A 26,955-nucleotide genomic window follows, 5' to 3' on the forward strand; every position below is an offset into this window, starting at 1 on the left:
TCTTGGAGTGTGACACATTCAGACGCACACACACACACACACACACACACACACACACACACACACACAAACACACGTGCACACACAGCAACCCCCCAACACACACACACACGCAAATGCCCACCCGCCCACACACACACACACACACACACACACACACACACACACACACACACACACGCACACACACACACACACACGCCCATCATGGAGGAGAAACCAAACCACAAAAACAGCCTACGATTTTTAAGAGGCTCTTGGCATGTCTGCATGTTCTCTTTGGCTGGATGACCTAATAATTTGAAAACAGGGGGGCAACAGAGAACAGTAATACCGTAATTGCAACTAGGAGGACTTTCCAGGCACCCCACACCATTCAGACCCTAAGCAGCTTCTGCAATTATCCATAACACTGTTGCCAGGACAGCGGGACAGCACTGTCTGTCTCATGTTTGCAAATGGATGGCAACGTGAAAGGAAAGTTTGTTTATAGAGATGTATTTTTTTTAACACCGTGTTGAGTTTCCATCTAGCAAACTCTATAAAAGTCCTGTTATATTTATTTTCATTGCTCTCCAAAAAAACAAAAAAGGTGTAGATATTTGTTTCTGTGTTTGATAATGTTTGTAATAAATCCTCTTATAAATTTCGTGACGCAGGTGTGATGATTTTTAACAAGCTTGCACAAGCAACGCCTCAGTAATGATGATATTACGGAGTTAGATGTTGACATCATAATTGATTAAACTCCACAGGCATTTATTAAAGGTAATTTACGTTCAGCTACACACTCCCGCTTCTCACTCCCATAACAGTATGACTTGCTGATGAGAACTGCAAGAACAAGTATAGAGCTGACAGCTGTTTGCAGAAAGACATAGCATGAAAACAGCCGATGTTGTATCAGTCCACTATGAACTAATCACTGTCTGAAATTACAGTAAGTAAAGTAATAATCCCACCTTTCCCTCTTTGCCTGGTAACGTCATTTAAGGATTTAAAAAGCAGAAACAAAAACACACAACATTACCAAGGCTGGTCTGTGGTTCTTTATGCAGTGGATGCAGATCAACCCATCAGCCTGGAGTGACAAATGCTGACACTTCATATTTTTTTTTTCAGTCCACATTTTGAAGCTCTCAAGGACTACATTGTCTGAATGAAAACCTTATGAGATCCCCGTGTCACTTAATGGCACGTTACACAGACAGAGACACATATTTTACAAGTCACCAGAAAGTACTTAGATTATTTCCTCAATATGAAAGGCATAGACGATACACATCCCTGCAGAGGACCCATCGACGGTGCACAATTTCTCATGTGCCCCCCCTCCCCCGTCACACACACACACACACACACACACACACACAGAAATATGATGAATGTGGACAGTGTGCTCTCGTGGTGGATGGGTATGAGGTCATTATACTCTTATAGTGGCGCCTGGTGCTTGGCCTGGTGCCTAAAACACTTTCACACACACAGACTCACAAACACACACATGCACACACACACACACACACACACACACACACACACACACACACACACACACACACATACACACACACACACACACACACACACACACACACACACACACACACACACACACACACACACACACACACACACATACGCACACATGTACTCACAGTGTGTCAATGAGCACTTTGCTATACCTTCCAGGGAAATATCTAACAATCTAACAACTCGTTTGTGGTGGGACTGGGTCTGCATTACCGTACAAGGACTGTTTGCTGTCAAACAATGTGCGGAGAGAAAAATGAGGACTTCATAATGACAAGGCTATTTACTTCATGATGGTCTTACTGAAAGCAGTGTCCCATTAAACCCTCTCCCAATCTCTCAACACACAGCACAGACAAACACACACACACACACACACACACACACACACACACACACACACATAGAAAGAGAGAGGGAGAGAGAGACAGAAACAGAGACAGAGAGCGAGAGAGAGAGAGAGAGAGAGAAACACGCACACAAATAGGGACACACATTCTCTCTCTCTCACTGTGCACACACACACACACACTCATTGCCCCTCAGCTCTTTGACTTGGTGTGCCAGCTTTTTCCCTTGTTAATTGCCTGAGCTGGCTGCTCTCAGTCAAGAATAAATTATGTTTATTTCTCTGGATAGATCAGTAGCTTTCCAGCCAAAACACTGCAACTGTGTTCCACCCCACTGACATCTACCTTGACATACTTTCTCTCCTTCTATCTTTGTTTCTCTCTCTCTCTCTCTTTCTCTCTCTCTCTCTCTCTCTCTCTCTCTCTCTCTCTCTCTGCATGAATGCCCACAGAATACCAGGTAGAGCTTCATGTGCAGTCCCACACTGGTGCAGGGCCTAGTCTCAGAGCCCTATTCAAATATTGTTTGAGTTCCCACTATAGACTCAGAGATGTCTGCAGTCGATAACAAAACAAAACAAAATGTTACACGGGGTTCAGAGGCTACGTCAAGGAAACAAATCATCCCTACATGCTACAATTTTATCTCCCACTCATCTGTCTGATCCAAAGTTTCCATTCTCTGTTTTGTCTTCCCGCTACTGACATGCGACAGTCTACTGTTGATAACTCTCTTGCTCCCTCTACTGGTCAACAGAATGACCTTCACAATTCTCCAGCAAAACATAATCATTTCAAAAAACATAACTTGATCAGAATTTTAATAACATAATATAATCACATGGAAATATATCATATCTGAGCAATGTTGCATGCCAGTTCCTGAGCAATCTTACTGGGGGAACTTTCCCATTGGTATTGGACAACATTCTTTATAAAAGGTAAAAGGTATTCTACATCAACATTAACCCCTTTTCACTGCACACAAACAGTGACATTTTGGGGGGGTTGAGGTAGGTTTTTTGCTATAAAGTCAATAAAGCAAGAATCCTCAAAATGAATTCCTTTCCTCCTAAGCTGTAACAGTGTCTGGGGGATAGACAGTGCATCATTCAGGGAAACGAGGACCAGCTCTCTTAGATCCCAGTAGATTGTAGAGATGAATGGTCCATTCTCGAGAGGTCCTCCTGAGTATTTGCAAGCTGGTACCACTCTGAAATCAAGTCATTCATGTCCTTTTCCCAGGTTGCCAGTGAATTTATGACTCAGTTCTGATTGAATAACTAGAGGTGAAAACAGCACTAAAACCAATGACAGCATGTGCTGTCATATGTGCAATACGCTGTTGTGCAGACCATGTGGGATACAGCTAACTGTGGTGTGTTGCTAGTGCACTCTGTCGTGCTCAATACTACAAAAAAATGGCTGACTATCCATAGTCTTCTACTGAAGGACTTGAAAAGCGAAACATGGCCACTGCTAAGCAAAATCAGTAGCAGCTCACACATCTGATTCCTGAATCAGACCCCGAGATCCTGAAATCGGCTGGACTGCTGCTCAGAGAGACTTCTGCAGGCCTTCTCTCTCTCTCTCTCTCTCTCTCTCTCTCTCTCTCCCTCTCTCTCTCTCACCACTTGGAGCAGTATCTAGTGGAGCCTCTGATCTCTTTCTCGAGTCCATATCCGAAGGGCCGCAGCCTGGGGCTGGGTGGGCACGACAGCGTCCAGGGGCGCTTGGCGGTCATGGCGGGCATGGCTGGCATGATGGGTTCCAGAGGGGCGGCCACCCTCACCGTGTTCTTGCCGTAGAGCCGCTTCTCGTAGTCCAGCAGCTGGTCCCAGAAGCTGGCGTTAAGGCGGATGCCCGGCCGGCTCTCCCTGACGCGGCCGTGGGCCTGCCGCAGCGTCAGCCCCTTGTGCTTCATCAGGTAGGCCATGACCAGCGCCGGCGACCGGCTCAGACCCACCGCGCAGTGCACCAGCGTGCCCCCGCCGCGGTTGCCCTGGATACGCGCTGCCACGCGCTCAAAGTGGTCCCCGAGGCGGGCCTGGGGCAGGTCGGACACGGGCACGCGCACACACTCCACGCCCGGGTAGACAGGGCAGGCGTGGGACAGCGTGACGTTGATGATGAGGGTAATGCCCTTGCGGGTGACAAATGCCTGGTTGAGCGCAGCATCGGCCCCACTCAGGAAGAGCGTGGGGGTGATCTGGGAGACAGACATTGTTCTTCAGGAAAGAAACGATACCTATCAAAGTACAGAGTTCTGATAAAAATAGGGCAAACATACAAAATGTCACAATAGTATCTTAACAAGACTTGAATAGACATGAGGTAATCTGGAAGACAATCACTGTACCACAAGGAGACAACAGATAGCCCACTTTCTTAAAGCATATACTGTCGCCGCAACAAAAAGAGGTTGCTAACATGCAACACTAACACAGACCAAAATAGCAACATTACACAAACGTGTGATGAAAATTTGAATAGGGCAGATGTAATCTCAAGGATAGAGATTAAGTTGCAGGAATACACTGTCACCATTATCAGATAACACGTCCCTGTGAGTTTCCTGAAAAATTTGCATGGGAAAAACTGTGAACTTATATTTACAAGTGGATTAGGAATGCAGACATTTGTCCAGTCATATTTACACACTGTCTAAAGGAACTCTATCCATCGGATCTCTGGGACAGATAGCACCCCCTTCCTCCCAGGTCAACACAAAGCACGTGTTTTCAGCATGTGCATTTTATGGTTGAAGATTAGAGCAGAAGCTTTTTTTTTTTGCCAAATTTCAAAAAAGCATTATTCTATTGATTTGTGCACTTGCTTGTGATTTTATTTGCTGTTTGTAAGTCATGTAATACTCTAGGGATATTTTGACTTTATTTACATATGCACACGAACATCTGAGCTGTCTTCCCTCAGTGTCTCACAATCCTTTCTTATGTGTTGTTTGTGCAATGCTGTGTTCAGTAACTGACCTGGTCCCTCGGTGTGGTCTTTTCCCTCTCCTGTTAGTCCTGTTGGACTTAATGTTAGGGTAGAGAGCCGAGATTGCCCCCTTTGGCTCACTTAGAGACCCTAAAAAGGCTCTAAGGTCAAAATGGCCAATGGAGTGGGAGATTAAATTTAGACTATCTCAGCAGCTGGGGACTAGCCCCGGGGGGACCCTAGCCCACTCGTCTTCCTGACAGCTGTGCATATAAGCACCTATATTGCATGCATTCAACAACCGACCATTTATAGAGTATTAATGAGTATACTACTACTAATAGTGATAATGATAATAATGATAATATATGACTGCAAGTGGTGATAATCGGGGTCCAAGCATTGGATTATTGTGTAACTGAAACGGAGCAACAAATGTCAAACACAAATCTGAGAAAGCTATTTTTGGTGCATGTTGATCTGTACATCAATTTTCATGACATTTCAATGAATAACCTCTAAGGACATTTTGGGGTGGAAATTGAGAAACAATGGCTGTGAAATTCAGAAGTGTACAGGGAATGAAAAAATGTGGTGCAATCTCCTGCTGTTTCTAAAATATGTAAAATATAAATCGTGCATATTATGATGCCCCTTTGAGGCTAATATTTGATACATAGCTTCAATGTATGAATGATCTGAAGTGATCTGTCAATTGGCATAAACAACAAAAGGACATATCAGACATAACATACGAAACAGCTGCAAGCAGCCCAGCCGTGTCAACAGGGTCAGTTCTTTCAGCACCCTGAGACACATGCCACAGGAAGTTTGTCACACCGGAAGTGATATATTGAATATGCCCAACGATTCAGAAAGGGTTCGATTTTTGAGTGGGTCGGGTCACATGACTGGTTGCTGGGGTCTTTTTGTTTGCATGATACACTAAATGTATCATGGACTCTTCTGCTATTGGTCCTCTGACACATTTGAGGCCTTCCTTTGGCAGTCTGACGGATCCCTTCATCCTGGTCCTGTCTCCTGAGAGTGACCGTTACTACCACTTCTGGCCTCTGAAGATCTAATGCACAAGTGATTTGTCTCACATACATCCGAAGGGTGTCCATTCAGTGCTGTACTAATAGGCTGTCCCGACTTGCCCAAATCTCTTGAGCCCCATAGTACCGCTGACATGCTGAAAGGCTTATCCAGAAGCTGGATCAGGGGATCTCCAAGAACACCAGTGCTCACTGCCAACTCAAATCTCCATGAGACACCCAGCTGCTGAAACACGCCACCGTGTGGCAAAACAATAACAAGCACAGCTTTCACTGTCACCCATGACATCTGATGTGCTTGTTCTTGAATTCATTGCTACTCGTTGTCTCAACCCACAGGTATAAACTTGCCTGAAAAGGAGAACTGGACTCTGAATGTCCACTTCTCTGTGTGCAACCCCATTTCCAAAAAGCAGGATACTATACGCAAAACAAGTAAACCATATGAGAATAGTGCAAAGACAACATATCAAATGTTGAAACAGATAACTAGTTTTTGGTAAACAATGTGTTCATTCTGAATTTGATGGTTACTTGTTACTTGTTTCAAAAACAAGGGACAGGGTTCACCACTGTATTGCACCCCTTCTTTAAACAACAGTCTCTAAATATGTTAGGGTGCCAAGGTGGCAAGTCACTGTTTTGAGAATAAAATATTGTTCTATTCTTGCTCAATATACAATTTCAGCTCCTCAAGCTCCTGGGGTTTTCTTAGTTGTGTGTGTGATGATTTTCAAAAAGATCTCCAAATTTTGATCGGCCAAACCACAGGATAGTTTTCCACTTCACCTTAAATGAACTGTGTCCCCGATGGCCGCATTTCTGGATCATGTGTCTTAATTATGGTGTCCTCCTTGCATGGTAAAGTTTTTACCAACACTTGTGGATAGAGCACCAAACTGTTTTAGACAATGGACATTTTCCGAAACAGGTCTGTTTATAATGCAGTGCCATCTGAAGCCGTGAAAATCACAGCCTTCCGATATAGTTTTTCAGCCCTGTCCTGTATTCAGAAGTGTCTCTGGATTCTCTGAATATTTTTAGTTAGATTATGAAATCCCCCATTTCTTAGCCCTTTGAGGAGCATTGAGCATTAGCATTACTGCATACGGTTGAATTTCATCAGCTCATCAGGGTGCTGAATACCTCCACACTTATAACTTCCCCAATCACAGGTTTCTGTTCACCTGGTTAGTCATGAGATGTTCCTCATGTTTTCTTTTTGTATTGCACAACTTCCAAGCCTTTTGTTGCCTTCATCTCAACTTTTTTGGGTTGCTGACAACAAATAAAAAATGCTTCAATATTTGAAATGTTGTCTCACATGCAACTTTTGTAACTACTGTATGGGTTTACATGAATTGCAGATCATCACATACTGTTTTTATTGACATTTTCCCAACTTTTTGGAAACAGTGTTGTATTCTCTTCCAACTCTACCGGCACAAAAGGTTTTATTTTTGACCGATACACAAGTAATTTTGTCAATAAATGACCATATACAACATACTGTACGGTAAAAGGTAATTTTGTCAATAAATTACCATATACAAAATGCCTGCCTTGGAATTATGTTTTCCAAGTAAGTATAAAAGTAAATAGAGGAAAGATTGCAAGACTAATATACCCTATCAATTATAAATGAGTAGTAATAGTAGTAGTAATTACACTGAGACAAAACATCTCTCATATGAAAATAATCATAATTTATTATAATCAAGAATGTTTGCGCAGGGAAAGTGCAAGGAAGATAGGCCTTGTGCAAAACAAAACCCCACTGTAAAACATGCCCTCATCCCGTGAATATGATCAATGTAAACATGGTCCGTTGTATCAAGTGGTTAGAAGTGTTCTAGGCGTCTCAGTCTTAACTATGAAGACTGGACACAGGCAGGTGGACAGGGTAGGCCAGTCGCACGTCCAATGCCTTGTTGTGCTGAGCCAGAGAGGTTTGATGGTAGTGCAGCACCAGGTCTTTCAGCGACCTGTAGAGGTTGTAGGGTTCAGCAAAGCCATAGCCATGGGGAGTGCAGTGAATGATGCAATGCCCAACTTCCTGGTGCACCCTGCAAGACGGTGAGATAACGGTAATGAGCAAAGAATCTTTAAGACGCAGACCATTCCTGTTGAATATGTTTAACATTTCATTTCAGCATTTACAGGGTGGTGCGATGTGTAGTATTTACACACAACATCACAACTCAAAAAAGAGTGTAAATAGTTCAAGTAAAGTACTCGCAAATACTCACACCACAGAGCAGGCATAGCAGCCTTTCCTGCTGCTATGGCGAATGAGGAAGGCTCCTTCTGGTTTCCCAAGGAGCAACTCCTCTGCCTCTGTTCGACTCAGCTCTCCAACAAACCAGCTGGTCTCTTCCCACAATGACAAGCAGTCCTGCTGCGTCGCCAGAAAGTGCGGCCTGCAGAAACAGTAGTGCATTTGGGGTGAAATCAGCCAGCATAAGAACGAGCATCATTTTGACAATAGCTGATTATCTGCTGCTCACGTCAGCTGTAGACTGATGATTTTAGAAAGCTGCTTCAAATTGGGCTCCATGCGGTTCTCTTTGTTGGACAAAACAGGACTCGGCACCTTGCCATGGTGACATTCATCTTGCCAAAACTTCAGCTTACTATATAGCATTTTGATCCTTTGGGAAAAGGCACAAATGAAAAAGGTTCAAGGTTCACTCAAACAATCACAAATTAAACGCAGTTCCTTACAGAACAGGTCAAGGACTATTTTACCAACTGAACGAACACAAATGTAAAGACTCACCTATTCAGATCTGCCATAAGTCTTTCTTTGTGAGGATGCTCTGACGAATCAATGTTACACTGATTCTCAAACACAGCAATAATATCACTGACATCATCGATCACTTTTGTAATTCTCTGAATATCCTAGGAAGCAGGACAACATCAGTCAGTAATCTGATTCAGGTTATGATTTCTAAATTACCATTACAGCATTACATTACTGTGCCTGGTTGACACTTAAACCTCAAAAGAGTCCTGACAGAATTGGGACCCGTGAATTGCATTCTTTCTCAACCAAAACAGTCCAATGGTTTATCAGCAGAAATACCTGTGTGTAAGATCCACAAAGTTGATTATATTCCTTGACTGTTCGGTCATACTGCCTCTGATAACATCTCCTGGTGGCTTCAGGAATCTCCTTTGCTTTTCGAGTCTGAGAACAAGAGTGGGAGATGCTGTAGATACAATTACAGTTGTACAATATCCTGGACATTTGATTCCCCACTACATCCTGGATATGTTTACTCACATACCATACAGAAGCGAGAGACAGGGTGCACAAGTGCCACGTCCAATGCAGGGTTGTACTGGGCCAGTGATCGGTTTTGGAAGTATTCAATGAGCTCCACAACTGAATTGAAGCTGAGAGGTTCTGTAAATCCATATTTCCCATCTCGGTGAAGGATTTTTATGAGCTTCTGGTTGCCATTAATCCTGAAGCGTCATCAAATAGCCTAGTCAACATGAGTCCACACAACGTGCAGCTGTCTGCATTGATGTTGTCTTTTTTTAAACAATATCTTAATAGAACACACTCAGAATAAGTTATCAGCTAGTCATGGTATTAGTGGGAATAAATAAAGTAACAGGTGTGGTGCCAGTTACCTCACAGTTAGAGTGTATTCTCCTGGGATGTTCGAGGAGGCATTTCTCACCAGGAAAGAGCCACATGGCCTGTTTTGCAACTTCTCATTTACTAACTCTCTGAATGACAAAACATAGTTTTTTTACCATTAATAATTTAGTCCAGAGAAACCAATTTAAACTATTAAACAATACAAATAATAAATGCACACATTTTTAAGCCTGTCCTGCTCACCTTGAGACATCACCCCAGTACCATTCAGCATCCTGTATCATGTGAAGCCCAAGAGCTTCATGGTAGTGATGAAGACCTGCTTGAGAACGATTAGGGATAAGGTGATTCAGAGACTTCAAAGTTAAAGATGAATAAATAACAAACTAACTAAATAAATAATAATAAAAAAAGACATAAGATTGATTTCCAATGGGATGTCCCAGTTCAGCATATTCTGCAGAGAAAGTTTGTAGGCCAATGTTCACAATTAATTAGACCTACCGGATTCTTCCATTTCGATGTAAAAGAGTTCTTCAGAAATCATCTGAAACAATAACCTATGGCAACACCCTCAACCACGAGTAGCATTTCTGGCCCTGCTTCATAAATAAAAATGAACATTGATTAAACAAAAGAAGAGATACGCTAACGTTAGAACTTAAAAATGAACGGATAAAAGCTGTGTCAACATTCAAACAGCTCTAATTTATAGCCTACTGAATGTTCGTTACAATGAGATTGTTATAGCCTACTTGCTGCCTATGATGACAAAATGCACTGTTACTTGTTACAGTAACTGGAAGGTAGGAAGACGCTGAAATCCGACCGTACCATTGCTGACAAATACGAGGGAGAGTGCTATCAAAAGCGCTGATAAAGATGCAACCCCACACAGAGTGTGTACTGGATACAAAATAATCTTGCAGTCATATCGGCTACTCTGGGCTAAGCTACATTTTGTAAATTAATCGAAAGTTTGTGTTCAACACTCACCCAAAGATGTGTTGGAATGGTTTAAGCCATTAGTTCAACTTGCCGCTCAGGAGTATGTCAAGTTGTAGGCCTATTTTGAACTGACTGGTAGTCAACTCCAAAAGTTGTGTCCGTCCCATCTTTTTCAGCTCAAAGATAGGCTAAGAGCAGTGGCTTGCACCCATGGCAGCCTAGCCTGTCTGAAGCATTTCATCATTTGGCAACCTCAGTTGTGCTTTAGTCTCGGCTCAGTGAATAAATAAATAATTTTAAAGCAATTTTGAAAGCAACATTGTTAGGCCTACTCGCATCCTTGGAATAGTGTCTCGTCCAGATTAAATCATGTGTGGATTAATTTTGTGTATAGGATAAATTATATTCAGGCCTACTCTGGAAATTGTGTCTGGTTTTTGAGCAACCCAAAATGGCTTTTTAATCTGAAGTCAACCTCCACCTTCAAATTCATTATGTTTACCTACAGAGGGGCTGGGTCCTTAGCACATACTGGACTCTTAAGGCATATGCTCCTTTCACTTTCAGGCACTGCGTTCCTTGAAGGAACATCGTCTGGCATTGTCATCACTACACACAAACACAGGCAACAACCTAAATCAATTTTCTAAATGTAAAGCAAAGCCAGTAGGCTAAGGTGACCAGATGTCTGAGACCAAAACCGGGGACACAATCCCAAAAATGTGGGAAAAACTGGTCACCCTACAGTAGGCTGCTAATGTAGATAGACACATAGATAGATAGATAGTATACTTTATTGATCCCCAAGGGAAAATTCAAGGTCCCAGCAGCATAAGTTAGGTTGGTAAATTAAAAAAAGGAGTCTAACAATTTACCAACTTGCCATCTTTTTCAAAATGTTTTGTAGGGAGTAGAGGTGCTTGCTGATGACGACTTGTATGGATTTTGCTACACAAACTATCAACCTCTTTAGAACCAGTGATATCAGCAAAAAAAACATACAGCCCTGGTCTATGTTAAAAAGCCACCTTGGAAATCTATGCTAAGTGGAAGAGAGTGAAATTGCTCTGGAATGCCACCACACACATCTGCTTGAGCTTTCAAAAAAAGAAGACATAATGGTGGACAAAGCATGACCAAACACTGTGTTTGTGTGTTTGTGTGTGTGTGTGTGTGTGTGTGTAGGGGGGGGGGGGGGGGGGGTGCGTGCAGTATAGCATTATGTTTAGTTTTAGGCAGCTCTTCTGGGATCAAGATGGAGATGCTAAGCTGAGATTTAGCCGGCTCCGGACCGGTGCAGGACTACCCACCCAGAGGCCACCCCTGAGTCGTTCCTCACCTGACCTGTTGACCCACAGGATTACATCACAAAGGAGGAGTTCAGTGTTCCATCTCCACAACCGCAAGACGTAACAAAATTTTATATTAAATTGAACCTTTTTTCCCTCCTAAAGGAGAAATAAGGAGCAATAAGACTAGAAAGAGGGTAGTTTGAAAATATAAAGCAGAACTTAAACTTGGTCTAAGACAAAAGGAAGGCTATTTTTCGCAAACGTTTATTTCAGGGGTTATCTCAGAGCTAATTTCTCGTGAGACAAAGAAAATACATTTTTGAGACAAATATACTGATGGAGACCAAAAGAATCTCCACCATCATGTTTGATGATGGTGGAGGTTATTGTCCAATGTTTCTAAGTGGTATTAAATTGTCCCTACAGTGTTGATGAGTGTACATACTTTGAATGTGGATAATACAGTGAGATGTTAGAATGTTAAAAGTTGCAATTGGTGAATAAACTCTTTTGAGAGGTGGATAAACTGTAAAGGCATTTCTAAAATGTCAGAGGTGGATAAACTGTGTTTCCTTGCATTTAGCCTCCACTACAGCCTAGCTGCTCACATTGGAGTCGAGAGTCCCTGTGGCAAGTTTTGCTTTGTTACTGTACATGAAAGTGTTGCCCGGCTTTGCGGGTGATTTCAATTGCTTTGACGGGTAAGTGCTTTCAAAAATCAAAAATCATTCTGCCTTTGTAACTTTTGTGACTTTAAAGATCATGTACGTTCAACATAAGTTGTGAAAACATTTGTGACCTGTGAAAATGTGATCTTTGTGAGCGTAATACACTTATTTGTAATAATACACAGAACAACTATTAGTGTGCACGCTATACAAATTTCGATTTAAAGGAAAACTATGCAGGTTTGGTGATTTCATCACCGGTTTCGCTTTCAGTTTCACTCCTCAATCGGTCAGTCTGCCTTTTCATGAGCATGATGGCAGGGCTGGAGACTTTTTGTTTGTCAGTGCCACCGTCCCGGGGGCAAAAACTTGCATGCGTGTTTTTTCCGCTCAGAGGCACTATAGGGGGGAAGGGAGACAGGCGTCATTCAAACCGAAATAAGTCAAATAACCATTCCAATGACTCTGAAGCTGATTATAAGGCAAATTAAAAACTTGCATAGTTCACCTTTAATAAAACTCAGACGTACAAGTTGACATATTTCCAGACAACCTGGAAACCAACTTTTGTGAGTATAATAAAAACACTACTGATCTTCCTGTAGCTTATATGATTACGAAAAAGGACACAACACAACTGACCTGCTGGTTGTTGTTTTGAAACAGCTGCAGCATGAGCCTTACCTGCTCTAACCCTGTCACCATGCCCCTGGCTATAGCCTATGGACTGGAATTTTCATGCTTTTCTGCACTGACCTTGGAGAGACACTCATTTCAGGAATGATAAAAACCTTATTACAGTATATGTATTGCTATATAATTGCTAGAGATCTCAACTTGTCTTGAGATAACAAAACAGTTTCCTGATATATAACAGCACAATTGCACATCTCAGAGCTAATGGAGCAGTCGACTTGATGTTGTGGTGACACACACCACTGATCAGCAATGAGGTCTGGGGAGAAATGGGTTTCTGATGTGTGATGTATACAGTTCAGATCTCAGGAAAACAAAATATAACAACAACTCGATCAAAACTCAAAATTAACCTTTGATGGCAGCTTAGGGCTTTAATATACAGTATAAGCACATCTTGGATAGGGTACTGAAATATTGTGTTAAACCAAGAAGTACATTGTTCAGGAAAACAAAATAAAATATGAAGCATATACCCTACTGCTCAAAGTTCTCTAATGACTCACAATTTGCCTCAATTCGGTAAAAGTTGTGTCTATCCAGTTCAAGACTCAGTGTTCACAGACAGCTTACACTTTCTCTAGACATGTGGCCTTGAAAGATGTTTATGTGCACAGTGCTGCTGCACTATACTGAAAACGTGTTACCAGAAGCGAGGTCACTCTCCCTACCTGATAGCAGCCTAGATCTCTAGCAAATTAGTTTGGTTGTTATGTGCATTCAGCAAATTTCAACACAGCCAGTCCGCTGACACCAAGTCCGAGAAATTGATGATAAAAATGAGCCACTAACCCTCAGCATAAAGCATTCTGTTCTTGAAAGAATAACCTCATGTTCCCAAAGATATGAATGAATGGAACATCATGATTCATGACCCATTTTTTAAAGTCTAAGCAAAATAATAGTATTCAAAGATGTTATAGAGGTTTCATTATTGAGTAGGCTATGTTCTGACATGAGTGACACAAGTGCACATTACATTTGTCTTGTTGAAACGCCTCCACATTACAACATAGCCCCACACTGCCACTCCATGGACGCCTCGAATTATAGCATGTTGCCATGTCTGGGACAGTAGGTCGTAATTACGGTTTATCAGGTATCTTTTTTTGTTGTTGTTGTGAACTATAGGCCTGTCGCCCCGACAAAACTGAGGGTATGCTATTTTAGACCTAGAAATAAGAATTACTATTGCCTGAATAAGAATTAGGCCTACTATTCCAGTCCATTGTTATTTTACGCTTCAGTGTCCAAAGCATGTGAACCCCTTGTAAGATTCCAGTAGATTCTTTTCATGTTTATTGAAATTGATAAATGGTAAAAGTAGACTTGCCCGTGAAATGTTATTTACTTAATTGTGTGGAAGCGCACAAATATAGCACACACATGACGTTTGACACCGAGTGACCAATTGAACGCCTGTCGCCAAGTGCTTCAAACATGATCGACACGGCCGAAGCAAGAGTATCGAATTATGGAGTTCTATTTTGAAAACCATTTTGTGCGTAGATAGATTGTGTTGCCTAACGAGTGGTTGACTTGTTTGTATTGGCGAAGATGGCATTTAGAGTAATGTGAAGTTAGCGGTAAGCTCACTGCACTTCACGAGAAGTTTTCCCTCTACGAGCTTCCCCTGCATGTTGTGAAGATCTGACCTTATTCCGCTATGGTGAGTATCTTCGTGTTGCCTTTAGCCGTCTGAATTTTCACTCATAATAATGATTTTATTTACAGGAATTATAGGCAACTGACTGTGGAAACATGTCGTGCATGTTCTTGGTGACAACTGGGATTAGTCAGAAGATTTAAAAGGATTTAGGCTAGGTTGCTTCTGAGTGTCCTGTTGTTGGAAGAAGACCTGCTGCGCATGCATGCAAGGCCATGCAGATTCACTGCTCGTCTAACCATGGAACTGATATCCCATTTCATGTTTGGTCTCTTGAAAACAGTCATGTGAAAATGTTTATAATGTGCACGCATTTCAATATTTTCCGTGTATCTGTATAGCTATCAGTCAGCTTTTGCAAGCCATCGCCATACCATAGACTCCTAAATTGCTGAGTAAACATTGTCAACAATTTTTTTGGTGTTGCATAGTTTATCATGTCAATAATTACATATTGTTGTTAATGGGTTATTAATTAGCCATTTTAACTAAGCCGTTGGAAATTAATTAATTTAACAGCTTCCACAAAGTCAGGCTAGTAGAATCTATTTTGTTGCAATTGCATAATTCCTTTTAACCACCTTTACTGTACTTACACATTCTCCTTCTCTCCCTGTCCCATGAAACTTGGGAAAAGAGTGAATGATTGATGCCACAGTGCTCTCAAATTCTTGTGATGAAAAATATCATTTTAATGGTGTAGGCCTACTTTGTCTTCTATAAACTCTACCACAGTTGTCAAAGGATTAATTTGCCATGCTTGTTTGCATACAGGAAGAGGATAACCCTGGGGCCCTGGTTGACATCTGTCTAGCCTGGGTCTGTCACAGCATGGAGCAGCTCTGTGTGAAAAGTGAGGATGGATCGCTTGGTTTCCACCACTGCCCGGTGTTCCCCCAGCTGCTATCAGACCAGCTGCTCAGCAAGATGGCAGATGAAGGTGAGTGTGGGAGCATAGAGAGAAGGACATAGGACTTAAAAAATGAATGAGTGACCTGGCCACTTTTTAATCCACTGTGCCACTATTGTTTTAATGGTGGTGTGTTAGTCAGTGGTGTGACACAGAGCTGGCTCATATGTAATGTGTATCTCTTCTACGATTTGACACCAGGTGTGCTAAATGATAGCACCATCGGAGTTTTCCGCAGCCATGAGCACCTGCGCCTCCGCCGCGTGTGCCTACGAGCGTCGCAGCTCTCCGCGGAAGCCTTCCGCCTCGCCATGCAGCCCCACAGACTGCAGGAGGTGGATGCATCCAGAGTTCACGGCGGCTTGACTGTATCAGATGTGCTGCTCAGCCTCGCAGCCAACACCGAGTCTTCGGACAACCTGCAGCGGCTCAACCTGAGCAGACTGGAAATGGGAGAGGGGTGCCTCGAGAACGAGCGTCTCAGCTTCAGCTCGATGCCGGCCCTGAGGACCGTGCTTCTGGCCGGCACGGAGCTGGACGACTCCGGGCTGCAGGACCTCTGCACCCTTCCTCGACTGGAGGCTCTGGACATCTCAAGCACGTGCGTCACTGACCTCACGCCACTGCTGGACTGTCAGGCCACCCTGATGTCCCTGTCGGCCCACGGCCTCAGACACCTGGAGATGCCCGCTACGCGTCTCCTGCTCGTGCTGGGCCGGCTCGAGCGGCTGCGGCACCTGGACCTGTCCGACGACAGGCTGACCAACGACGGGGACGGCGTGGTGGAGCAGCTGTTGGAGAAGCCCGGCATCCTCCCGGCACTGCTGTCGCTCGACATGTCAGGCTGGAGGGGCATCTCGGACAATGCGGTCCAGGCGTTTCTGGAAGCGAGGCCACACATGAACTTCATCGGACTGCTAGCCACTGGAGCAGGCTTCACTGACTTTTTCACCGCTAAGAGCAACCTGAAGGCACGCACTGAGACGCATTGAAAAACACCTGAATACCATGAGACTCACAGGCTGATAGTAATCGTCTTTTGTTTTCCAGGTTGCTGGAGAGGCCAATATTCACCAGATCAGTGAGGCCCTGAGGAGGTACTGTGAGAGGGAGTGCTTCATACGAGAGGCTCTGGTTCATCTCTACAGCTTGACCAATGACACGGACGAGCCTCAGTCAGATGTCTTGAAGGCACAGTGCAGTTCTTTAATACTATTGCTGTCCACAGATTTCTTGTGTAGTTGTGTATGTAGAGAGACCTTAGAGAGATCTCTGTGCTGTGAGCTCTCCAGTTAAAGTGATAATAATGTAACAGCTGTGATCCTGAAAAAAAGAGATGTCTTATAAAAAACAAATAGGGTGTTATCTAATGTGCCTGAAAATACAGGCTGAAAAGAGCTTTCTGAGCTTTCAGACATGAAGTGCCCTTTTCACATTAGTGCTGGACTTACTTAAGCCAAGTAACCAGTATCCTAGAAACATAATTCTAACATAACTGCAACAGGCAGCAAACAAATAATTTAATTTGAAAAAAAAAATAATAATTTGAAGATATCACTAATGAAGTTATAAGTGAAAATTGTAATGATACAAATGTTGCCCTGAGTTGCATTTGAGTATTGTTCTACCTGTATTATTCACAGCTGGTAATTAAGGGAATGAAAAGCCATGAGCAGTCATTGCATGTCCAGCTGGTGGCCACAGCCTGCATATTCAATCTCACAACTCAAGATAAGGTGCTGGGCATGCCACTTCGCCTTCTCAGAGCCACAGTCCATCAGCTTCTGACCGCCATGAGGAATTTTCCAAACCATGAACAGGTTAATGTTCACACTAGAGAACTTGCACACTCACACAAACAATTATTTGTTCTTGTAATGCTGCATAAGCAGTAAAACAGTTGCTAGACTTATGCATGTATAACTACAATATAATGATGATAATTTTTTGGTTGACAATTCTTTGACATGTTTGTACCCTACATGGATGATTAGGAAAATAAGGTTTTCAGCTGACAATAATTGCCTGTGCCATTATCTTGTAATTTTGAATGTATATGATATGTAACATTTAAATGTTCAAAGACGTTATGACGTTTGATATGTTGCATCACTGCCAAATTGGATGTATGCATGTAAGGTATACGCTCACCTTTGTGTTTAGTATATGTTTCTCTTTCGAATTGTGAGTTAGTAATACTGGAGAAAGATTTGGTTACACATAATATTTGCATTGATATAACTTAGTAATGAGTAAGAATAAGAATATTTTCTCTTCCTTTCAGTTACAGAAGAACTGCTTGCTTTCACTTTGCAACGACCGAATTCTACAAGATGTCCCATTTGACAGGTCAGTCCATATCTCTAAGGTAAACTTAAGGATAACCTTTGGTTCTACATTTTGAACACTGCCGCAATTTGCCATGTGTCTGATCAGATTTGATGCAGCTAAGCTGGTTATGACCTGGCTGAGCAGTCGTGAAGACCACACGCTTCAGAGGATGGCTGTAGCAATTGTCTCCATACTGGTGTCTAAGGTACAGAGATTGGATTTATTCTGGAAAATTGTCTATCTATTTTGCATATATCATGACATTTAGTCTGTAAAGTAACATTATTTACAAGATCCTACTGGAGTTTTTTTTGTTAAATTAATTTGGTGAAATCAGGGTGAAACATCAACCCATGAACTGTGTGAAAGTGGAGCCATTGTCTGTGTGAATTAAGAGTGCTGTGCAGTCCTCCGTGTGAACCTGGTGTGTGGCTTTCCACAGCTGACCACTGAGGAGACAACACGACTTGGTGCTGAGGCCTTTATCATGGAGGTATGTACTCCGCCAGTGCTATTTATGTGGCATCATTTAATGGCTACATCCCACTTATTTTTCCATAGACTCAAATTTACTTCAGCTCTTTTTAGATTCCTCTTTATACATGTAATATAATATTATTATATATTCGTATAATATATTAGATTATTTTAGTATAACATTATATTGTATTACTATTTATTATGTAATACGTTTCTTTGTGACTTCAGCAACTCCTCAGCATCGTCCAGCAGAAGGCTTCAACTGGGGTGGTGGACTCCACCCTGAAGTTCGCTCTGAGTGCTCTGTGGAACCTCACAGATGAGAGCCCAACAGCCTGCCGCCACTTCCTCCAGTGCCAGGGCCTGGAGCTGTACACAGAGGTGCTGGAGGTAATCTAGAAGGTTCCGCAGAGAAGTATCGTGACTTAGCTGTTGTGTTTGATTGTTCGCATGCCTAATGTAAACTATCCTGTAATCTGCAGTCCTACTACACAGAGTCCTCCATCCAGCAGAAAATCATGGGTTTGTTGGTGAGTGCTACTGTCGTTGGCATGTAAATGTGTTGTTCTTGTGTTTTCTTGGTAAACTCTCAGTCTTGACTGTAAATATCTGAACGTCCTTTCATGTTTGTCCTTTAATTTACATTGTAACTCATTCACTCATACACCCACCCTCAAATTGCTCCGTAGAATAATATTGCAGAGGTGGTGGAGCTGCGGGCTGACCTGATGGATGAAGACCTCCTGGAGCACGTGCTCACTCTGCTGGGGGGTGCTGACGTGGAGGTTGGGGTCAGTTACTTTGCAGGTGGGATCCTGGCCAACCTGACCTCCACAGGAGTATCCGCCTGGATCCTTGACCTGGAGCTTCGCGACACCATCCTGTCTAAACTGGTATTAGTATTGTAGTGTGCTACTAATATGTGTATGTTGTTAATGTGTTTGTTTCAACAAGTTTGCAATGTATAGTGGGGGAAATATGTCATAGGCACTAAGTGACGTCTATGTCTTTACAGCATTCTGCCATCCTGACCTGGACCCCACCCCAACATGAAATGGTATCCTATCGGTATGTAAGAAATATGTTGTGTGTGTGTATATATATATAAGTGTATCATATCTGCCTCATTTCAAGGCAGACCAATTCTTACTAATCCTCTTACATCCATGACTTCTACAATTTGTTGGATGGTTGCCCTATACTGATATAAATACTCCTGATTAATGTTTTGTAATGATTAATGACACTGATGATCTGTCTCCTCTGCAGATCATTCCAGCCCTTCTACCCGTTGCTCAGCAGCTCCCAGCCCACTGGAGTACAGCTCTGGGCAGCCTGGGCAGTGCACCTGGTCTGCAGACAAAATGGTGAGTGTTCAGGAGAGAGATGCCAGCCAGCAGGGTGTGTGCTTTGGGCAGATTCAAACGTCCAATTCAAGTTCAATTCTCGCCCCAAGGGGACCATTTAGTTAAGACATTTATGTCCACTGCGACGGTCCCAGTTGCCACCATCTTGTGTTAAAGGTTAGACCTTGTGATGTGACAGACAAAGAACGAATTTGTTTGACATCGTCTCGTACATAATCTTTGTCCTCTGTCAGCCTCCCAGTATGCCAGTATGCTCCAGGAGGAGGGGGGCCTGGACATTTTGAAGAGCCTTATTCTGCACCCCGACACTCATGATGATGTCCGCAAGCTAGCAGAGAGCATTGTGGGTATCTCAGAACAAGCTGAGCAAGCCCGCCGAGAAAGGTATGTTAGTGTTTCGAGACTGAACAAGACCATGTGTAGAAGCATGCATATATATTGTGGTACAGCCTCTCATTTAAGAGTCACCGCTGCAATATTTTGTTTCTCATGCATCTCTCTTCTGTTGCTCTAGAGAGGGCTGATCTTTAACATGCTGTCTACGGATTGTCGGAACAGTGTTTGAGTACATCACAAAGGAGAGCTGCCTCTGCCCGTCCTGGACTCTGTCAGCCTTGTGACCCGCTCCCACGTGAGATAGCTCACATTTCATGTCGGACAGTTGCTGATAGCATTTGAACCAACAAAACAGATGGTATATTATAAAAATGGACGTTAACTTTAAGTGGTTGTCAACAAAATGCGGTCCAGCATATACAGACAGATGCCCTGATGTCAGTAGACATCAAGGTATAGCTGTAGACTCTACATTGAAAAGTGAACTTTTTCTTGTACGGGCTGTCTTTCTGGCCAAAGGTTATCGATACTCGAGCCCTTAAGCCAATCGAATTACAGCCCTTTCTCCAGTGGGACCCTAGGAGACCCTTCAGCAAAATAATGTGAGATGAGAATAGCTAGAGAGTAATTTGAGATCTCCACTTGAACTTAAATTGGACTTGGGCTGAGACAGGAGGAGGGCTATTAGGAGGAACAGGTTAGATCTCCAAAAGAGTTGATTTATTTCTAGCAAGACACAGCGTGAAGCGTGTGTTGTTCCTATCTCACACCCAATACAGTGACAAGTTCACAACTTGTCAACGAAAGATACGTGTGGTCAGGCACATGACCAAGAAAAACCTGGTCTAAAGTGACTGCTGCATGTAATGGACAGCTATTTTAAGGGTGCCCTGACCCCGTCACGAAATGTAGGCAAGACCTTAGACGACTGGTCTGTTTGGACGAAAATCCTTATACAATTTTTATTCTGTCATTTAAGTATTATTGGGGTAAGTATTGTTTTTTTCAATTGTATGTGTCAATCAATAGTGAAGGTAAATAACTGAGTGTAAGACTTTGCATTGCATTTATTGCCTATGAATTCAGATTCTAGGCGAGTGCAGATCCCAGCTATACTCTACTTATCACACACACACGTTTTAGTAAAGCAAGCTGTCGTAGAATCCTGGTATTACATACACGGTCTCGTGTGCAAACCAGTAAGTCATGTCTATGCCTTCATAGCATTCTGCCATCCTGAGATTCCTCCTGCAGAGTGTGCTCACTCGTCGTCAAAATACCACACTGTTTGATTTTGCGCTCCTTGCTCTTAAAGGGAATAGCAGATGCCACTCTCCTTGGTTTAATGGTGGTTACGCCCAAAACACACCCATGACTAATTAAGAAACATAAGAACAACCCTTTCGAACAAAGTGACTCGACTTGATCACTTATCAAGCCATCAAAATAGTAAAAAGTCCAAAATGTGCTTAATCCATATGCTTCAGACCATGCGTTTCAAACCGTCAAAATAAGACCCAAAGTTTTCCTTTGGCTGAAGCAATGTGTTAATAATCTGGAATAATAATTGCCTCACCGTAACAAAGTACAGAGTAAATCACTGACTGGAATCACTGACTGCACCTTTAACTACCATCAACATAATGGTTTAAAGGTTTCAAGTGTTCTCCACCCAGTTTTAAATCTGTTTCCCCTTTCTACACACAATTATATATCATTGTGAAATGTGAATATGTGCTGAAATAATTGTCCATTTGATAGAAGGTCAATAGCTGTGAAAATATGAAAATTTTGTGGGCACTGTATTAACAATTTAGTCACTGTCAGACAAGTCCCATGTTAACTACTTCAAAGGTTTAAGACCATTATGATTTTGTATTCTTAATGCTGGGTGTCTATATAATTTATTTGTTCATTGTGTAAAACTAAATTATTTCTTGAACTTGTAATTAAATTGTCATAAAGATATTTTGATATAGCAATAAAAAGTAAACCCATATCTACATTTCTCATGTTTTATGTGCAATGTTTTTTGAATGTGTATAGAAAGTAAAATCAGCATACTGTACATCAGAAGCATTGCTCTTGATCAGTCTCTCTAGCCTCACTTTTCACTCTATAGTTTTACAGTGGCCATGTTGACCAAGTGCACTAAGTGGTGATGGAAGACTACCATTAGCTGGTCATTCACAAAATGTGTGACACTTTGTTTTAAAATAAGCATTGACTGGAATGACACTAAACAGAAACCAGTGTCTTTTTTTAAGGCTACACATTTTTTTTATGTTGCCAATATTGGTTAATATGAAGAAAACTGATAACTCATGTGTTTTAAATGTCCTAATGTATGACCTTTGGAAGCAACGGAACTGTGTCCTTCACCAAGATGCATCTAACTAGAAGTGTTAGGCTATGAGGGTTGGGCACTCACCAAATTCAATTCTGCTCAAGCGTGCACCACAAATATGGAAGACAGATGGCACCATGCTTTAACACAACCCGTAACCTTACAACTCACACAGACAGCTGCAGTACTCAAACAGATTGGCCTGACATAGACACAAATCCTCTCATAAAGACCACATGGATTCACCACCACATGGATTAATTTCTACATACTTTAAGATTAGACTGTCAGTTTGTCAAGCACTTCCCTGGAAAACTTAACCATTGACCTTGGCATCGTTTGCAATATCTAGCTGTTGATCTGAAAAGGCAGGATATGAATTATGGACTAATGGACAAATAAATAGATACACTCCCAGAACATCACTAAGATACATGCAAGAAAACGTGTTTGGCTTTGTTGCGGTCTTAAAGCACCAAATTAGAACATTGCGTATGGAAACTTAGCCTCCTATTTTAGTAACATTAAGCAGCCATGATATCCACAGCAGCTTATATTTGTTCTTAAGTATAGGGCATGTGATTGCAAGGCATCCTTCTACCTACTGCCAAGAGAGCTGCTGTCAAATCCACCACAAACCCCAGGCAGATTCGGTGTCATTCAATGACAGGTTAGTATTAAGTGAGGCAGCATTGCTTCAAATGTTGTCATCACATTTTACTTACAGATAAACTACCATAAATGAGTTGCCTGTATTAATCATTGATGTTATATATCATGTTAAAGAAACATTAATATAATGTACTACCACAATGGTCTTCATTTAACTTTTGCTAAAAAATAATTGGTAGAATACTTTGTTTATTGTGATATCATATTAGCACCACATTTTATCTGTGATGAAGACAATATTTCTAAGGTATTAAATCCACTCAAACACCTCATATCATACTCATATCACAGTTGAAAGATTGCTGTGCTTATACTATTTCAGTATTGTTTTCTACGATACTAAAAAAGTGCATATTACTGTGGTCTTGTAGTCCTACAGGCCCCAGTGAAAATAACCTTATTTAACAACCTGGGCAACAGTTCAGAGCTCTTGCTAATTAGGCCTATAAGACAGTATTCGGGGATAGAGCTTCCAATATATCAGCCATATGGATGGAGATGCTTCAGTAGCCTCAGCCTGGGGGAGGACGGAGTGGTGGGTTGTTCTCCAGTCTCTGGCTAGTGTTACCTTTATGGCGGCCTTGCATAGTTCATTCAGATGTCATTTCCCACAAGTTCTGATCATCCTCCTCCTCCTTCCTCTTTCACCTCTTCCCTCTCGGAATCAAACTCGCCGTCTTCCCTTTTCACATAACGCTCGAAAAGCACCATCACCACTCCAGCTAGCCAGGCCATCACAGTGCCGGCTGCAAAAATGACAAAGCCTATAGCTATGAAGAACAGATAGTCCTGGTGACCCAAACTTGGGTGGCACTGTGTCCGCAGATGAAGACCCAGCTCTGCCAGGCGGAGGCCCCGCAGGTCCGGAGGGCCCTCACACACCGTCTGTCCCTCATCTGGAAGACCAGCACATGGTCAAAAACGGGAGAACCAAATTAACATTCAAGTGCAAAAATCCTTCAGCTCAAATTAGTGCACAATTAGCGCAATGCACTCACAATTAGCCATCAGGCTTCACTATGGTCTGGAATTGATTTAAACATTTTCTTTACCATGACTACTTTTAGTGCAACACAATCATGTGAAAGCGTTTCTATCCCGCTGATTTTTGGTTGGTAATTCCATGGGGGCACATGCAACTGTGTGAGAAGTGACCCCAGTAGGCTGATAAGGAATATAGGAGCCCCTCTAAAAGCCAGGGAAACCAAGAGCAAAAGAAAGTTTGGAAAAAAGGTTTTCCTAAAATCATTGTACTCAAGATTACACAATTATTTGAGACATATTGGTCTCAAGGTCAAATTACATGACATTCCATCTGGGCGTGCAGCAAGTGACACATTTTAAGATTGAACACATATGAGAACTGATTGTGGATGGGCATGTGCATCTGCCCATTAAATCATTTTGGGAACAGCATCTTGTGCGCAGACTTCTTACATTCACACACACACACACACACACACACACACACACACACACACACACACACACACACACACACACACACACACACACACACACACACAAACACACGTAAAATAGACATATATTTATATTATGCAGTGTAATGTCATAGTGGCAATGCGGATACACACGTACATTTGGGTGCCACCAAAGAATACTTGCAGATTTGGCTTGCTGAAGTAGTGCATATGTTTGTGCCACTGCATAGAATATGAGGCTTTGTGTGAATAGAGAGCATATGTCTTTGCACAAATTTTGGACATTCTGTGGAATTTACATGAATAGGCAGGAATTGGAATTATGCGATAGGCCTATATAGTTTAAAGGTCTTAAAATACTTCCGTTCTTTCCATATACCATGATCTGACTTAACAGGCGACTATACATGATAAACATCAAGATTTCAACGGCACATCAGTTTTAAAAAGTAAGGAGAACTTTTTTTAGCATGATAGCCTAATTTATATTATTCATACTACCCCTCTAATTAGAAAAGCTCTGTGTTTCTGTCTGATTCATAAATTCATAAACTTTCATCATATTTGAACTTTCATTCATAAATGTTTTATATGGCATCCTCTTGCATGCATCAAGCATTCTGTAATATAATAATAATAATAAAAAAAACTCAGAATAATGTGAACTGTAATCTTCTTTATAGCCCAGCATGGGCTAAGTACCTCTGCTAAACTTACCCGCCTTACAGCTGACTTCAAACCATCCCCATCAAAAAAAGCTATTTTCAGCCTCTGCTTACATAATGATATGTTAATCTTCAGTGCTGAAAAGGGGCTAGGTTCCTTTGCTCTTATTCTCTCTTTGGATTGTCTGGGATGCTATCTTCCAACATAGGGGCCAAAAAGACATGAATGACAATATGGCATGATATCATCTACCCCATATAATTAGTTTCCCTTTCTGTGTCCTTTCAAATAGAAACAGCCACAATGCACTTCAACTAGGCCAGCACATTGGGGAATCGGTTTGCAAATGGGGGAGGGGGCTTGATGTTATGTTATTTGTTTTTTTCCTGGGAGAGAAAATATGAGAGACATTAACTTAAGTGGCCTCTTTCCTCTGAGCAACATTTGACAGTCTTCTAGGGGAATTGGGTGGCACTATCCCAACCCCAGGCATATTGAATTATGCATTCTGAAACTGAGATGCTGGTGAATAATTAAGAGTACCCAAAGCTTCAGGCAAACAAACTGCTCAAGTTCTACCTATGCTCATTGTGAATATGGGGTCTGATTCAACCAATAGGCTACACCTAATCAACTCTCTGGAACACACAACAAATTTGGTTTAGCCCAGTTTTAATCTGTAGCCTAAAGAGGACAATTACACCTAGGAAAATGTCGGGCATCCACTAACAGACATACCTTGGAATCTAAAGGTGTCTATTTGCATCCACATGCAAAGATCCTCAATCTCGCAGGCGCAGTTCCATGGGTTTCCGCTTAAACCGAGCGATCGTAGGGCCGGTAGAGTTATCAGCGAAGTAACATTGAGCATGGTCAAATTATTTCGACTGAGGTCAAGCACTTGGAGCGCAATGTTCTCCACGAACGCCGATGGGTGTATCTCTGATAGCAAAGGATTGTCCGTTAACCGAAGCATCACCAAACTTGCCAGGGGGCCAAATGTCTGGTCCTCAATCTTTGCAAACATGTTGTAAGACAGATCCAGGTAGACAAGCTTGCGGAGATTTCCAAAGGTGGACTCGGATATTTCGCTGATGGAGTTGCTGCTACAGTCCAAGTACACCAAATCGGATAAATAATTTAGCTGCAGGGCTGGCAGCTCATCAATATTATTGTTGGAAATAATTAGCTGCCGTGTGGCAAGGGGCAGGTTGGTTGGGAAGGTAGATAGTCGCTGTCCGGAACACTGGACAACGAGTTGTTCGTCGCACACGCACCGCTCAGGGCACCCAGCGGAAAGCGCTGGAGATGGAGCGCCTCTCCAGCAGAGAACCAGCACAACAAATATCCGACACTGCGTGACCAATGGGTTGTCAAATAGCATGATATTATTGTAATCTTCATAAAGTTCCTGGGCGTCTGCAGCTCGCCAATATGATATCGGTAGTCACATTTGATTATCGCGTTATATGCAAGGTCAGAACTGCAGTTATCTTGTTTTAAAGTGGCCGCTCCCGCAGCTTACAAATTCAGGCGAATCGAGAATATAACCGCGCTACTGAAATGGGTAGCTGAAATGCAAGCATGTCCTCAGCTTTAGCACCCCCTCCCAGCCAAAGAGAGTGTGAATGAGAAAG

General features: G+C 42.3%; 6 protein-coding genes across 7 annotated transcripts in view; 2 read left to right on the plus strand and 4 right to left on the minus strand.

Moving 5' to 3' along the window:
• Positions 1 to 837, plus strand: part of si:ch1073-184j22.1 (erythroferrone) — an 8,943-nt gene extending 8,106 nt beyond the window's left edge. The window contains exon 8 of one of the 2 annotated variants that reach the window (XM_062528589.1): positions 1 to 837. This exon is cut by the window's left edge and continues 86 nt beyond it. In XM_062528589.1, the coding sequence (XP_062384573.1) occupies positions 1 to 13 (13 nt within the window). In that variant the 3' untranslated portion in view covers positions 14 to 837. The other variant, XM_062528595.1, reaches the window with a different exon arrangement.
• The window catches only part of phb2a (prohibitin 2a), a 108,273-nt gene extending 88,934 nt beyond the window's left edge, over positions 1 to 19,339 (minus strand). The window contains exon 1 of the mRNA XM_062528624.1: positions 19,332 to 19,339. The gene's annotated coding sequence lies outside the window, so the exon portion shown is untranslated. The remainder of the gene's footprint in view (positions 1 to 19,331) is intronic.
• si:ch1073-184j22.2 (dual specificity protein phosphatase 18) lies at positions 2,703 to 4,966 on the minus strand. The gene is made up of 2 exons (XM_062556507.1): positions 4,874 to 4,966; positions 2,703 to 4,131 (listed from the first exon to the last, which is right to left on the minus strand). Exon 2 carries the CDS (start codon positions 4,105 to 4,107, stop codon positions 3,511 to 3,513), a length of 597 nt encoding a protein of 198 aa, XP_062412491.1. The 5' UTR covers positions 4,108 to 4,131; positions 4,874 to 4,966; the 3' UTR covers positions 2,703 to 3,510.
• On the minus strand, positions 7,717 to 9,816 carry LOC134102423 (phosphatidylinositol 3-kinase regulatory subunit gamma-like). The gene is made up of 8 exons (XM_062556519.1): positions 9,741 to 9,816; positions 9,527 to 9,625; positions 9,175 to 9,355; positions 8,970 to 9,074; positions 8,661 to 8,785; positions 8,389 to 8,532; positions 8,131 to 8,301; positions 7,717 to 7,947 (listed from the first exon to the last, which is right to left on the minus strand). The coding sequence occupies exons 1-8, from the start codon at positions 9,779 to 9,781 to the stop codon at positions 7,749 to 7,751; spliced, it is 1,065 nt and encodes a 354-aa protein (XP_062412503.1). The 5' UTR covers positions 9,782 to 9,816; the 3' UTR covers positions 7,717 to 7,748.
• On the plus strand, positions 14,567 to 22,158 carry zyg11l (zyg-11 family member, cell cycle regulator, like). The gene is made up of 15 exons (XM_062528607.1): positions 14,567 to 14,770; positions 15,542 to 15,707; positions 15,879 to 16,648; positions 16,728 to 16,868; positions 17,321 to 17,497; positions 17,962 to 18,026; positions 18,114 to 18,213; positions 18,451 to 18,501; positions 18,717 to 18,878; positions 18,971 to 19,018; positions 19,178 to 19,381; positions 19,504 to 19,556; positions 19,758 to 19,855; positions 20,089 to 20,239; positions 20,370 to 22,158. The coding sequence occupies exons 1-15, from the start codon at positions 14,768 to 14,770 to the stop codon at positions 20,377 to 20,379; spliced, it is 2,199 nt and encodes a 732-aa protein (XP_062384591.1). The 5' UTR covers positions 14,567 to 14,767; the 3' UTR covers positions 20,380 to 22,158.
• A 1,221-nt stretch (positions 22,159 to 23,379) lies between these two features.
• LOC134071844 (leucine-rich repeat-containing protein 52-like) lies at positions 23,380 to 26,911 on the minus strand. The gene is made up of 2 exons (XM_062528638.1): positions 26,057 to 26,911; positions 23,380 to 24,106 (listed from the first exon to the last, which is right to left on the minus strand). The coding sequence occupies exons 1-2, from the start codon at positions 26,700 to 26,702 to the stop codon at positions 23,832 to 23,834; spliced, it is 921 nt and encodes a 306-aa protein (XP_062384622.1). The 5' UTR covers positions 26,703 to 26,911; the 3' UTR covers positions 23,380 to 23,831.
• Positions 26,912 to 26,955: the final 44 nt, after the last annotated feature.

Source organism: Sardina pilchardus, chromosome 2, assembly GCF_963854185.1.
Source record: "Sardina pilchardus chromosome 2, fSarPil1.1, whole genome shotgun sequence".
Taxonomy (NCBI): Eukaryota; Metazoa; Chordata; class Actinopteri; order Clupeiformes; family Clupeidae; genus Sardina; species Sardina pilchardus.

Coding starts and splice junctions, on each gene's coding strand:
- si:ch1073-184j22.2 (XM_062556507.1), bottom strand. CDS start 4,107: ATGTCTGTCTCCCAGATCACCCCCACGCTCTTCCTGAGTGGGGCCGAT.
- LOC134071844 (XM_062528638.1), bottom strand. CDS start 26,702: ATGCTATTTGACAACCCATTGGTCACGCAGTGTCGGATATTTGTTGTG. Junction 24,107..26,056: donor AGACACCTTTAGATTCCAAG/GTATGTCTGTTA, acceptor CTGGTCTTCCAG/ATGAGGGACAGACGGTGTGT.
- zyg11l (XM_062528607.1), top strand. Junction 18,027..18,113: donor CAAGATGTCCCATTTGACAG/GTCAGTCCATAT, acceptor GTGTCTGATCAG/ATTTGATGCAGCTAAGCTGG. Junction 18,879..18,970: donor TGTACACAGAGGTGCTGGAG/GTAATCTAGAAG, acceptor TGTAATCTGCAG/TCCTACTACACAGAGTCCTC.
- LOC134102423 (XM_062556519.1), bottom strand. CDS start 9,781: ATGATACAGGATGCTGAATGGTACTGGGGTGATGTCTCAAG. Junction 9,626..9,740: donor TACTGGGGTGATGTCTCAAG/GTGAGCAGGACA, acceptor TTTGTCATTCAG/AGAGTTAGTAAATGAGAAGT. Junction 8,533..8,660: donor CTTATGGCAGATCTGAATAG/GTGAGTCTTTAC, acceptor CTTTTCCCAAAG/GATCAAAATGCTATATAGTA.